General features: G+C 36.9%; 1 protein-coding gene across 5 annotated transcripts in view; it reads right to left on the bottom strand.

Annotated features, from left to right (window-relative positions):
- THADA (THADA armadillo repeat containing) overlaps nucleotides 1-15168 on the bottom strand; it is a 150919-nt gene that overhangs the window by 99427 nt on the left and 36324 nt on the right. For 4 of the 5 annotated variants that reach the window (XR_005626409.1, XM_039698016.1, XM_039698017.1 and 1 more), the window contains exons 26-27: nucleotides 2363-2452; nucleotides 861-992 (exon numbers count right to left, since the gene is read on the bottom strand). Coding sequence is in view for 4 of the 5 variants with exons in the window: in XM_039698016.1 (XP_039553950.1) it covers nucleotides 861-992; nucleotides 2363-2452 (222 nt within the window). In the remaining variant the exon portion in view is untranslated. Of the gene's footprint in view, nucleotides 1-860; nucleotides 993-1974; nucleotides 2108-2362; nucleotides 2453-15168 lie in introns of those variants that run through there. The other variant, XM_039698019.1, reaches the window with a different exon arrangement.

Genomic DNA, 15168 nt, shown 5'->3' with positions numbered 1-15168 from the left:
TCTTGAAAATTCATAAAAAAATCATAAAAGGCAAGAGATACATCACATCTGCTGTGAAAACAAGACAGACAGAGATGCTATTTTCTAACAAACAGTAGTTTAAAAGAAATTGAAAGATCTTAGAATAACAACCTTGTCTTGTTTCACTACCAGACGAGCAAGATTAAGCATGGAAGTGTCTACTGCACTGAAGCTTTCACAGAGATAGCAGGACTTCCTCTCAAATATGGGTGATGCTCATTTCTCCCTACCCACCACAGCTTTGACTCCCTCATGAGGCTCCTAATCCCAAACATGAGGCATACAGAGTAGCAAAACATCTGCTGAATATCTTCTTGTAACCACCATATAAATGAAAGTTACACTGTATAAATATTTGAAAAGTCATCTTAGAAACACATTAGATAAAGGACAGATCCATACCTTTATCTACCTACATATATTCATGGATGGATATGGAAAGAGATACACACACCTGCAAATCTATATATTAAACATTGCATTTATATGTCGCAAACAATCATTCTGAAGGACTGAAAAAACCCATCAGAAACTTGCATAGCAAATCTTGTATTGCTAAAATCTGTCAAGGTCATAAGTTTTAATCTACCCTCTCAGTGGCAGCAGTGATGCCACACAGCATTTGCAGATGAAGATTTTCAAACAAGTCATACAATGATTTACATAAGTCAATATTCTTTCTAATTCTCCAAGACAATAATAATATAGAAAAGTACAACTAGCAATTCCTTTAAGGACTAAATCTGAAGACAAGCTTAAAAAGGCATTTTATTTAAAAAATTCTGAAGATTCAAGAAAGAACTCCCATCACATTAGAAACCACTACAAAATCACCTTACCTTATAACAAAGGGGATAAACGGTGCTGTGCTGAGCGCTGAGTGAGAGCCATCCATTGGAGATGGATACAGTCTTCCCAGGATTAAGAGCAAAAGAAACAGGCTTGGATGGATTTTCAACTCTTCAGTTTCACTAAATAAAAAGGTGTAAGAAGCATCTGGTGAAAAAAAAAAAAGCATCCTCCTTCATGCTAGACTTAAGCCTCTGTCCCTCAAAATAGCATTCTGCATCTCTGGTTCAAGGAGTTATCCTAGGCTGATCATTGCATGGGAGTGCAAACCCTGCTAGGATCAAATATGGCATCCAGTTCTTCTGCAGGGGACCCCTCTAATGAAGACACTCATTGCTGTATTGCCTTCACTTTCCCACATTATTTCAAGCCTCCTTTATTCCCAAATGTGGTGAGCTGCCTTCATTTTTAAATAATATTAAAAACCTGCAGATAAGGTTTTTCTATGAACCAGGAATAAGATCTGAGGTACAAAAAGGTGGTTTAAAAAAGGTACTTTTATGAGTTTGAAAGGAAACGTGTGTTGAAGAAATAACATGTTTTACTAAAGAATAGTTCATGTCATTGACACCAAGGGTCTACTATTCATATAGTAAAAACAATCAGAAAACCGAGTTAACATCAATACTTTTTGATTTATTTAACAACTAATAATAAGATACAAATCTTAATCCACATTGAAAATGCATTCAAGACCAATATTTCAGACAGCAGTTTTCAATCTTTTTCAACTGAAAAACTTCCCAAAATTTGCCAGTGATGACACTGTCACCTTTTGTAATATCAGGTAGAGTGGACTGCTGTACAGAATATACATAACCTCTTTTCCTAGAGCAGAGGCTGCAAAACATGGAATGACTGGTGAAGCTCCTGCTTCCTAGGCCCATTAAACAGTCAGCTGAACCTCACCCATAAATCAGCTGCTCAACTTCCACAGTTTATATCATAGCGTTTTAAGAAAAAACAAAGCCAGCACTGGTTTACTTTAAAAGTTCGTGAACCTGGAGGTAACAGCGTCATCCCAAATGGTATCATCTGCATTGATCAAATTGTAGCTCTCAGCCACCATTTGTGGAGTCTTTAAAATAAGATCAAGGACCTTCCCCAGAGTCAGTGTGCCACAGGCTGGAAAGTGTTCATGTGGTGTTACTTGAGGCCTATGACCCCGTATCACTTAAACATGCTGGGAAGCCTCATTGTTAAATGTGAGATACTCAAACACCCGGGTTCTGTTTCCCTGAAAAACATAAGTTCCTTAACATCTGATCCTAAGAACACAGCAACTCTTAATTAGTCAACAGTAGTTCAATCTTCAGAGACTTAATGCAATGTGCCATACTTAAAAGAAAAAAGCCTTAGCAAAAACATTAGAACTGTATCATTTCAAGAAGCACTGATGTATTCAATGGCACTAGGGTGTGTATGTGACACAACTCTATTTAACCTTTTCACTCCACTTTGTATCTCAAAGTTTTCTCGGACATCATCTTACCTGTTCAGAGTGCTGGTTACAAGCTCTAACTGCTTGAGAAGGAAAGGATAAAGACTCGGAAAGCGAGAGAAAAACTCTCTTCCTGTCATTCTGCAGAAACAAATGAAGAGGCATCATAATTAACATTCTGCAGTAACTAGTTACACTCAAAGCATCAGTTTACTTGTTGTATTTTTGATGCTCCAGTGAAGCTGGAGAGGCAGAAGAACCATGCACACACAATGAACTCTCAAATAAGGCATAATGTTTTCATCAAAAATAGTGATAAGAGTGTAGTTTACACAAGTTAAGGAACTGTCTCTAAGCGTGCTTACTGACACTTTGTCAGCTAAAATCAGGCCTTTCTGGGAAAAAGGGATCTTAGCCACTTAATCACACTAAAAAGAAAAAGATACAACAGTTTAAATACTGACAGTATTTTAACAATATTCTGGTTGAACAAGAGAAGATGACACTTGCTTTAGCATGGCTTATGTTCTAAATAGCTAACAGAACACTTAGTAGACACGTACTAACAGATACAGATAACTAGCTTGCTGATACTACAAAGCACCTCATAACAGTAATTCATGGAAGATTTGTAAAATGCAGCGGCAGAAGAGTCTGAACTTCCATTAGCTCTCATTCCACAGTGCTGCTTCCAGCACATGGCAGTAGTGACACTGCCACATTTCTGCTTCATTAGATGGAGCAGCAACGTTCAAAACAGAGCAATGTCCAAACACCTCAGGAACTCATGCCTAGCCAGAACCAGTAGGGTGGCACAGTTAAAGCTGCAACAGCAAATCAATCCAAGCTAAAAAGACGCAAGTAAAAATCTTCTGTATTTGCTTTACAATCTTTTCATCAGATAAAGGATGGCTTCATGGTTTATATGAAACCATTCAGCATCATTGAAGCAAGAACCACTTGAATGTTACCATGGGGAAGCTTTAATTAGACATAGATGGTATGAAGATTAAAAAGACTTCCTTTAAAAATAAATAAATGAAAAGCCATCATTTAGAAAAACAAAGCCAACTGCAGAGTTTGCTTGCCACAAGATCACCAAGATAAATGTTCCATGTTAGCATGACTCCAATGCAAAACTTTCAATAAGCAGACAGATCCAGGTTTGGAAAAATAACACAATGAGATGGCAAGACTGAATGTGCACAAAAATAAGACGACAAAAAAAAAATCACGCACAAGTAAACAAGCACATGGCAAACATCAGCACAGCTCCTTCCAGAACTCAGCTAACATAACATGCCTTAGCCACAAGCCACAGAATAAACACAGCAAAACCAGACTGTTAGGTGGAAACAAATGTTCAAAGAGGTACAGGAAACTTTCCCAAGAAACTTAAGAAAAATTCTGTGAATATATATACAATATAGTGAACTGCTAGAACTAAAAGCAAGGAATCTGCAGTAGCTGTTATAGCTACAAAGAAGATTTCAGATTTAAAAATTACATGGAAGCATTAAAACTGAATTAATATAAATTGAAGCACTAATGAGGACAGCTCAAAGACATCAATATTGATAATAACTGGTTATTTAAGCAGAAGACACCCATGCAATTTTTTCTAACAGTGTCCTCAAAATACTTCAATTTTTTTGCACATAAAGTATGTAGCAAACTGAAGATGCAAAGCCAGAGACTGCACAAAACCTAGGATCCATCATATCAAACAGCCCATCCTACTGAATTTTCCTATGTAAAACATTAAGAACTCAGTATTTAAAAAGAAAAAGTTCTATCCAAAAATGCTGTGACATCTCAATTTCTTGTGCTACAGAGTGCAAAAAGCAGAAGCAGAATTGGGGTCAAGTTTCCTATGGAATGGATGGCCACTGCTTAGAAATTTAAGAGAAGACTACATCCAAGTAGCACAAGTACTTTTAACCAGGTTTCATTTTAATACATTTTTAATGTATTAAAAATTCAGCAGTCACATTTGAATCAATATTAAATAATGGAACAGTATCTTTACAAAGCCTCAAAATTCTTTGCAATTAGCATGATTTCATAAATCTTTTTGACAGCAAAAGAAAATTATAACTACTGAAGAGGGTAACTTACATAACCTACATAACCTCCTACTTGCTTTACTGCTCCAGAGGTTATTGACAGGAGAAGGCACCCTAACTAAAACCACCGATAGGCAGTATCTGCAGAGAAGATGTCCACAGGCATTTGCAGAAAAAAGAAGACACAACTGTCTAAGACTTGAAGGGCCTCCAGTTCAGAGGGGAAACAAGAAACACTACACATTATCAGAAGTGTGCTCAAGATACAAGACAATAATTTAAGTGTGAATCCACTGCTTGGGGATGTCAAGGCAAGGAAATGCACAACTGGAAATAAGAAGAAAGCAAAACAGCTAGACAGTATGGAACAGAGGAATTTAGTTGTTTCATTTTTTAATGCTGACCATGCTTTTTGCTCCTGGAAACATGTACACACAACTATTTGTGTACTGTAATTGAGACTGGAAAACAAAAAGTATAATGGTTCTGCTCTTCAAAACTGTTCATGACACTAAGCTACATATTTTATATTCATTTTATCAAAAAAACATACTCCTTTAAAAAACAAATTCTAGCACTTTGAGATATATCCTATGAATGTATTTGTATCACTAGCATGCAGGCATGTACATATGCACACAACATGAGTTAGGCTTTACAGGTAATAAGCTATCCATATCTTTAAAAGACAAATCCCTGACATAGCTATAAAAGAACATATCGAGTAAATGTGGACTAAAACAACCCAAAAGCCACTGCCAACAGTCTTCATTAAACAAACTTTTTCTTTCTATTCTACAAAAGATCTGTCAGGGGACAATAGGTTTAAATTAAAAATACAGATAACTACCTTCCCATTAGTCACTGACATAGTTCAAACACAGATTTTTGGCAACAGTGCTACCATAATTAAACTCTTAAACCAAACATTCTTCAGATCACAAGATTTTACATCTACTCCCCCTAAAATGTGTTTATTAGAGAAGTAACAGAGAAGAGCCTTAAGATATTACTATTTTACCCCATGTCCAGCTGAAACTATTTTTATATTGCTTCAGAGATCATCTTCAACAGTACGTTCAACCACAGACTCAATAATAGTATTTTCTTTTTTCCTTTTAGTAACTCTAAGAAGCACAATTTCACAATCCAGAATTTCAAACAGGATTACTGAGACTCAAACAATGAACTGGTGGAAGGTTATTTACTGAGAGAGGAAGTAGAGTAATGAAACAAAAAAGTTATCAATGGGCCAATGATGCTTACTATAAAATCCCTCCTCCCAAATGTAAAATGTCATTCAAGTACATAATTAAAATTATGCTTGATGTAGAAAGGCTGAGAGAGAAACTAATGGTAGCACTAATATTCCACTAAATTCACTTACACAAATAATTTGAAGAACTGTATACATGCAGAATACTGCAGTACTTAAGAAAATGCAATATTTATGTCTCAAAGAGTTTCCAGTTTAGCAATGATAATGTTTTTTCATGCAAGCAATTCTGCACAAAAGCCAGATGACAGTACAACCCATTCACAAAAGGTTTCACTTTGATGGCTAGACACAGCAGTCATGGTTTAGCACTCAGAACACTGACTGAAAAAAGAATGTTTATGTAGAGAGACATACAATAGTTTCTTTGCCATTTTCATTCAGGTCTCCCCAGCTGAAAAGATGTTCCATTAACAAGAAACAGTAATACAGAAGTATCTTCTGTACCATGTCATACAGAATCAAGCTACACCCACCACTCCTAACACTTGTCTGTGTGCCCTTGTGCCAAACTCCTGCTCTTAAGTAGATTCTAGAGCAGGCAAAAGTAGGAGGGGGGAGAAAAATCTTCCACTGAATATAAATGTCCCATCAACTGCCAAGAAGTTACTTTGAAGGCATGCGATGATAGGAAGGACAGAATTTAACAGCTAGCAGTAAGCACGTGGAAAACAACTGAATCACAGCTAAGTTACAAAAAACCAACTACTGCTAGGGGTAAAAATAAAAAAAAAGAAAACTCAAAGCAGACTGTAAGTCTATGTAAGACTTCAAGAGAAAGTCTGGTTTAAGCATGATACACAGTTTAGAGTGCTTCTTCAGAAAAGACACAAAAACCAGTTTTACTTTTTCTGAAATAACCTAACCCAGAAACCCTTATTATACTCTTTTGAGTGTCAGCAGTCCTTCCATTAATTTAACACCAGTTCTTTGGCTTTATCACTTTTCAGAACAGAACCTGGAGAGCTTAAATTAAGCCAAGAATCATGTGCTTTAAAGTTTTCATGTGTTTTGCTTGTGGAGATGTCAATAACATCAAACTTCTAGAACCAATTCATAAATGCTGCTCAAAAAAGACATCTCCAGAGATTAAACACTGTGTTTGTCTCAGTAGCAATTTGATGCTACAGAACTCTAGGGTTGACATCTATGTTCATTTAATTAATGTCTTTTTACAAAATATTCCACTTTTATATGTAACAAGTGGGTGGATTATTTAACTGCATTTTAAAAATACATTTAAGAATAAAACAATGGATGTTGCACAGTTCTTTTTAAAACTGTACTGTACACTTAAGAGAATGCTCCAGGAGATTAAAATTCTGCTGTGACACTGGGGCATACATATCATTTTACTGTGACGTGTCAGAGATTAGCTGCTTCTGTTCTTTCATTTATTTTTCAGAAGAATGAAGCTTTATAACCTTGTGGGCTGTTTTTAGTACCTGACATGTAAAAGAACATCTGCAGCAAATATGTTCATATTTGAGTATAACATAGGTGAGATTTAGAGACAATCTTCTGAGGGCAGCAAAAGTTTCTGGTGCTCTTTTTGAAACACAAATATTGCTAACATCTCATGTCAGCTGACAAATACATGGTCAGATATTTGACAGGGAAAAATAACACATTTAAAAATAAAAAACAGAACTGGAATGTGAAAAAATATAGACAAGGCACACTTAGATCAGGACCAAGAATATAGTTTCCATGAAATTACAGAAATATTTTTAATTGTCTCCTGTAAAACCTACTCGTGTTATACCAATCCTTACACTGGACTCATGAACCCCATGTCAGATGATCCTTTATGTTAAAGAGCAGTAATGCAGAAAGAGAAGCCACCGTACTCCTGGCACTGCAAGGGTAACTGCTGCTGAAAGAACTTGAAAACCATGACACACTTTGGCAAAACCGTCCTTCAAAATGACAGATTTATGTAGACAATATACATTTTACATATTTGCTTCTTCTGACATCACTGAAGTATGAAAAAAATCCCACAATGCAACTTAAGTAGGCTAACCTGACTAGACTAGGTTTTAGTCACCCATTTTAACATTTGTGTTCTTTCCCTGACCCTTGTCACTTATTAAACAGCTGGATGCTGTCTCAAAGAATAGGAAACCTATTTCCCTACTAACAAAGAGAGATTTCAGAAGCATAAACTCAAAATAAAAGGGAAACTTTTTATTTTTTAACTACATGGAAAACACCAAGAAAAAACATGGCAGATTGATTTATGCAGATGTTATGGTAAGACCAGAAGCATAAACTCAAAATAAAAGGGAAACTTTTTATTTTTTAACTACATGGAAAACACCAAGAAAAAACATATGGCAGATTGATTTATGCTGAGTTTATGCTAATTTCAGACATGCTTTAAGAATTATATTAATTTTTTGCTCCTTTAATGGGATTAAATTATATGACAATCATCTCACAGGACAAGTATCAGCAATAAAGGTACAGAAAACAGAAAGGTTCTAGCAACAGGGGAAGCAAAATTCAGAAGAATTTACTATATTTGACTCAAAGGGTAACTTTATCTTGTATTTTAGAACACAGCAAGACAGCATAGTATTATACAGCTACAAAGGCAAATATATAACATTTTAAATTATTCAAAAGTGGTAGGAGATTAGCAAAACTATAGATTTTGCACCTGGGATGAAAACCAACTGGATCAGAAACTAACAGCCCCAAGGGAAAAAAATATCTGGGTTGCAGTGAATGCCAAGGGCACATCCTCACTGCCCACAGGGCAAAGCACACATGGGAATGTGTCCATTAGAATGAAAGCAGCAGCAGATCAGTGAGGCTGCACATGGAATCCCCCAGCACATTCTGGGCTGTCAAGTCCAGAAGTGATCAGAACACACAAGAGAGGGTCCAGCAAAGAGCAGCTTAGATGGGCATGGCCTACAGAATATGCCCTGTAAGAAGAAGCTGAAGGAGCCAGGTTTGTTCTGTTGGACAAAGAGGAGGTCCAGGGTACATCCAATAGCAGCCTACAACCACCTGAAGGAATCAAAGACTACAGAGATGATAATTTTCTTGCAGTAGCTGCAGAGAGTACAGAAAGGACCAATGGTCACAAATCATAGCCTGGAAGTTTTAAATTGTGCAGGGGAATGAAGCACTGTTCTCAGAATAGTTATGAAATGTCCTTGAAACTTTGGAGGTTTCAACTCATCCAAAGACACTACTGACCTGATGTAGTGTTGCTAGCAGTCATACTCTCAAAGGGAATCAAGAAAACAGGACAAAGAGATCCCTTTACAATTTGCATGGTTCCACTTAGCTACTTCCCACTCTGCCACCATGGTTTTAACATTGCTTTCTTAAAAGATCAATGTTTTTATTGTCTTCCTGCATTTTCTGGCCATCACAAGACACTGCAAATACAGTAAAAAATAGATCCTGCTCAGAACAAAATTCTTGTTTTTATTAAGTTAGTAACTTAGTCTCTAATTCAGCACAAATTATTATTTTTGCCACATTGTATGACAGTATTTAAAATACTAGCTTGATGTAGAAATAAAAATAATCATTTAAAATTTTATTTTAGAAGTAGTATATATTTACGAAAGCTCTTGATTAACAGTCCCTCTGGATAACCACCAGAGAACCATCACTATTTCTACTCAGAGACAGACAATAGCAGTAGGCAAGTTCCTTTAGAAATAGAGTTTATATACAAATTTCATTTGCCTCAGATAATTTTGTTTAAAAAATATACCTAAGAGTTAAATTCCTGAAATCACATACTGTTCTCCGGACTCGTGACAAACTACTTTCAATAAAACATTTCACACACAAAAGAGAATTTTAGTGCTGCCTCAGAAGGCAAAATGGCCATGTAATTTTGTGGGAGGCCACAATGAAGCCTGGAAAAAACAACTGTAAAAAAACCTGGTGTCATGCATTGGCTAATAAGCCCAAGAGCAAGGATACAGAAGATTATTGCATACTCGTTTTTCTAGACCTAACATGATACAGGACACCTCTTCCGTGACAAAAAGGCACAGCTTTTCTGTAGCCTCATCAAATCTGTTACAAAAAGGAATTCAGACTTCGTTTCTACCCCACATGAAATAGAAAACACTATGAAGGGGAAAGAAGCGTCATCATAAAGATGTGGGGTTTGGACCTTTAATTAAGATGTGGTGACTCTGTACCTTCAATAAATCTAACATTTGTTTTGTTAGTAATTAGAAAACACTTAAATCCCAGAACAGTAAGCAAAATAGTTTAAGTTCACTGACTTGAAAAAACATTCTTTTATGCTACACAGACTTAAAATAAATACTTTAAAGGAACTAAGAATACACCACTATATCTTGGTTTTCATTTTCCTTCAGATAGAAGTGCTAGAATAAACATTCGTACTAGTTTACGCTGCTGTGTTTTTATGAGGCTAATAACTGAACTGCCAATCAAAACCTGTATAAATACAGCAGTTAAATACCTTCTGCTTTAGAGGCACTTCTATTTACAAGGGAGCTAGCCAAGATTTCTAAAGGACTGCATGGTCTGGTTTGCTTTGATCTCTTAAGCACAAGTTTCTTTATACCTCCTGTTTTGCTATTTATTACACTCTTTGTGTGATCAGGTATGGAAAGAGCACCTGCACAGAACAAAAAAAATCAGGAAAAGTATGACTTAAGGGGAATAATTATGCAACACACAGTTCAATAAAGTAACTTGTGAAGAGCACTTCTACAAGAGCACTTTTGCTGTGATGCTAGATAAAGAAGTATGCATAAAATGGGTTCAGAATAAAAACAGGGGACCAGTTAAACCCAACTTCACAGACACAACCTGGCACCTACAGCAACACATCAATCACTACTCAACTTTGATACACAAAGACAAATGTACCTTTATATATATGCATGTATATAAAACTGCATCTAAAACTGAGTTGAATTATTCTACATATAATTACTTTTAACAAACTTTTTTTAGGACATTAAACTGTGCATATGAGTATATGTACATACAAATGTATGTACACAAAAAAAAGGTAACTAGAATTAAGAGATATGCATATATGTATCTAGAAAGTTTCAAAGAATTCTGTTCAACCACTGTCTATAACACTATTATCTTTAGTCTGTTACCACAAATTTAGCATTGTTAATTTCAGCTCCAATAATCCACACACTCTCTCTGGCAGTATTCTGTGAGGAGTAGCTGCTTTTTACTTAGCATAGCGAAGTTAATGAATAAGGGATATGTATAACATGCATAGATCCAAACAGAATAATTACCACCATTAATACTAATGAAAATTTTTATCACTACAGCAGAAACTAAATTAGCTACTCATGTGGCTAGTTTACATTCATTTCTGTTTTATGGAATGCATTTTATTCACTCGGTAGAAACAAACATTAACATGATACCCCTAATTTATTTAAAACAAGTGAATGAACTGGAGTTACCTTGGTCCAGCATACATATATTTTAAGGATGTTTCACTTTGAGTAAACTTTTATTCAGGTAATTTTACTATGTTCATCTTTCTATTTTCTGGTGCTGACTTAAGACAGGGTGTTATGAAGATACTCCACGTTCAGGAGAGCAGAGATACACGTTTGCACAGCAATGATTTAACTGTTTTAGATCCCAGAAATGTGACTGGGATTAATGTGGGTTATTGCTTTTCTGACTCTGTATAGACAAGGTAAGATCTTGAAGTAAAAATGGTTCTGTAGATTTTATGTATTTTATCAAAAAGAGAAAGACAGACACTGTGTTCCTAAAACCAGCAAAAATCATACAGACAGAGTATCTTCAGCCTTGACAAAAAAAAATCCCTATTTTCTGCTACAGGGGATTTTAGAGTTTTAGTTTAGATCTGCAAAACAAACAGAGTAATTAAGGCAATAACACAGAGGGAAACAGATTTGTTTAGGAGTTCGTTTTCGATTTGTTTCTGTTTCTGTACAAAACTTTCATAAATTTTACTTTCGACTTACAAGTTAATAGCACCTTATCATCATTATTCTTGTTATAAAGGCACTTAGGGAGCCTGTTCGAAATAATGTTTAAACAAGCATATTGTTATTGAACTATTAATCAGCAAAAGCCGTAACGGTTATCTGAGTCAGCCTGAACTTTTGCATGTTTTCTTGAGACAGTTCTAAGATTAAGTCTTCTAAATCTGTCAAAGTCAATAAAAAAAGAGAGCCAGAGTATTAAAAACAAAAAGTTGAACAAAATGAATGTGGCCTATTTTTGGCACACAGAAGGGCACGGGGTTCTTTTTCTTAACAATAAAACCCTTCACAAGGCAACCTACTGCAACAAATCCTTAATAAGTACTTTGAAAGCATTCACCAGAACAACTGAGGTGCCATGGAGAGAACAGGCTGCAAAAAGTGATACAGAAGGAGCCAGAGGAAAAGCACCAGAGGCACTGAGATGGCTCAGTCACCTCATGAAACCTCACTGTCACTGACACAGTATTTCAACTGAAGAGCTGCAACAGGCCAACGCTGCCAGAGAGAATCCGCTGGGGAATCACTACCGAGATCCAAGATAAGCAATCCCAAGGCTTGCACAGCACGCAGGCCAAGAGGCACAGAGCTCAGCGAGGCCAGTCCTGTGAACGGGGCCGTACATGCGCATCCCTGCTGCAGCCGGCATGAGAGGCTCAGCATTCCTGGAGCCACAGCCGTGGTCACCACCCCTCACACACAGCTGCACCTCAGCTGGCACATGGGAATTCTGCCACTGGTGCATCTCCAAGGTGGCAACAAGCATTTAAGGTCTGGAGTCACTGAGCATCCCCTTCAGGGCACTCACCTAAGAGCTATCCCATTTTACCACGCTGATGTGCCACTACAGCCTGACCACATTAGTACCACCGAAGTTTCTTTTGGCTTATCCCAAAACAGGACTGGCCACTCCTCTGTGGGCAACACTTACCCATCCCAGAAGTCCTACAGAGCTTAATATGATCCACTGAAAATGTCTAATAAGCTTGCTATTAAGATTGACAAACCATCCTTGATGTCAGACAGACAATTCAGGTGCTACATTAGAAGTACTGGAAGCGTTAGCCTGCCAGGAGTGGGATCTGCAACAGGAATCATGTACATACAATGCAGTCTAAGTACTTGAATCTAGAACTCAAAAGGAGTTTAGAGAAAAGGAACATATTATCAAACTCATTTAATTTAGGGATAATGTTATGAAAAGAGAGGTTTGCATGAGAACATTCACTTTTTAGTGTTTTCTTCTAACTTTTCACAGCATTAAATGTGATTCTTTATGGTCTTAAAAACCTTAACATTAAAGAAAATGCATATAATTTAGAAGAAAAAATAGATTAACTTAAGTGTTTTTAGAAGTTAAATTTGATTTCACTCAGTGACCTTCAAGTGTGCAAGCAACCACTTACTGAGAAGTGCTGAACACTCAACTTGCAATAAAAACAAGGAAAGCAGAGGGCAGTCATGCATGTTGACTGCCTCACAGCCAGCAGGGCATCTTCATAAACTGTTAACATCTACATAGTTCTCATCTTATTGTAATTAAAAAATTAAGTTTCCCCCTTCCAGAGTTTGAAGTCATTAACATCTACTGACAGCTATAAATTAAAATAAAGACAATGTAGATGGCAAGAAAGGTTTTCTTTCTTTACAAATAGATCTAAATCAACAGTGAAAACATGGCAGCACTCATACTCAAATTCCAGGCAGCATGAGTCTTAACTCCACAGAAAATCTGTGTTGACTACAAAATATTTTCCTGCATGTGCATTATCCCTTCAGTACACTATAAATACATAGGAGCTTCCCTCTCCCCACAATGCAAATATATACACTAGTTTTGAAATGTAAAAATCATCAGTTTGCACAGTACCATCTCAGCCTTGCTTAAAAGCCGGGCTTTTAATTAAAGAGTTGAAGCTTTTCCTTCTTGAAACCTCCTCCACCAAAGGTGAGAAGCAGAGAGAATTCTCCCATTTCACACTCTTTCTTTAATCCCAGCCTAAACTTGAGGATGGCCTCTTTTCCTAAGAACTCTGCAACATCTGTATTCAAAATCAAAGAATTTCATTTTCAGATAAATCAGGATGATCCTTTTATATTACCATAAAACTGAAGCTTGTTCTAATGTCAAATGGCAAACTGCCTCAAAGGTAATTCCTGATCATGCTTCTCTCCTTCGGGATGGGGAAGAAATTTAAAAAAAAAAAGTCTGAAATACTAAGGATTTGATAAGATTCTCATCAAATATCCAATGACAAGAGTGTTGTTCACTAACAAGCAGTAACAGCTTTAATTGGCATTGTACTACAAGATATCTGATATATATATGTGTGTGTGTGTGTGTGTTTGTGTGTGTGAAAGTACCACTATTTTTACTGTAACTCCTTTGGAAAGAAAATAATTCCTCTATGATGAGAAATTACATTTCAAAATTAATTTCAATTAACTGCACATGTAAGTTACTCTAATTTTCATTTTGATTTTCAGGTCTGCATTAACTATCATAATATATATAGTTTCATATCAAAACATCCTAATTTATGTGACACTGAAACTACAATGAACTACAGCAAAAATCTACTTTAGACGATTTGCAATCTGTAGCAACACATTGATGAAAACGAAATTACCATGAAAGAAACAGAACTATGAAGCGCACACTACACTCCAGCTTCTTTGAAAGTGCATGGAACAAACAAATCTACACTGCAAATCAACTGCGCAAGAAAAAAAGAAGTAGCTATTTAATTAAAAAAAAATCATTGCTGTCCAAAGTCCTATTCAATCAATTGACATTAAACCAAGCACAGTACTCGTGTCTTCAATGGGCCCCTCAGGGTGGTGCCTCCAAGAGAGCTGCAGAGGAACTTTTTATAAGGGTGTGTAGGGATAGGACAAGAGAGAATAGCTTTAAATTGACAGAGGGCAGGATTAGATCAAGTATTAGGAATAAATTCTTCACTGTGAAACACTGGAAGAGGTTGCCTAGAGAATTTACGGACACCCTGTCCCTCAAAAGTGTTCAAGGCCAGGTTGGATAGGGCTTTGAGCAATCTGGTCTAGTGGAAGGTGCCCCTTTCCATGGCAGGGGCGTTGGAACCAGCTGTTCTTTCAGCTCTCTTCCAACTGACATCATTCTTTGATGCCAGAGCAGCCAGAGGGAGTACGTGCCTGGAAGCTGGGACCCTCACCTGAGTCACTGCCTGGGTGGAGGGCAGATCCCAGGACACAGTTCAAGTGCTGAACAGCAGTGGGTCTGGGGCACAGCTCACAGCTGATCCCACCTGAGCCAGGCAAGCTAGGATGCAGGCACAGCAAGCATGAAGTGTCTGAGTGCACCAGCACAAACACCTGTGCTGTGAAGGGCTTGGAGAAGAAGGGTATTTTCTCTAAAGCACACCAAGATGCATCTGTGCAGAACACACTTTCTGTAAACAAATATCAATGGGCACAATGCAAAGACTTCTTTCCAAACATCCTCAGTACTTTGAATTCAAGTGGCTAGAA

This window comes from Passer montanus, unplaced genomic scaffold (assembly GCF_014805655.1).
Source record: "Passer montanus isolate IOZ18808 unplaced genomic scaffold, ASM1480565v1 scaffold12, whole genome shotgun sequence".
NCBI lineage: Eukaryota > Metazoa > Chordata > Aves > Passeriformes > Passeridae > Passer > Passer montanus.
This window is presented reverse-complemented; position numbering and strand designations above follow the sequence as displayed.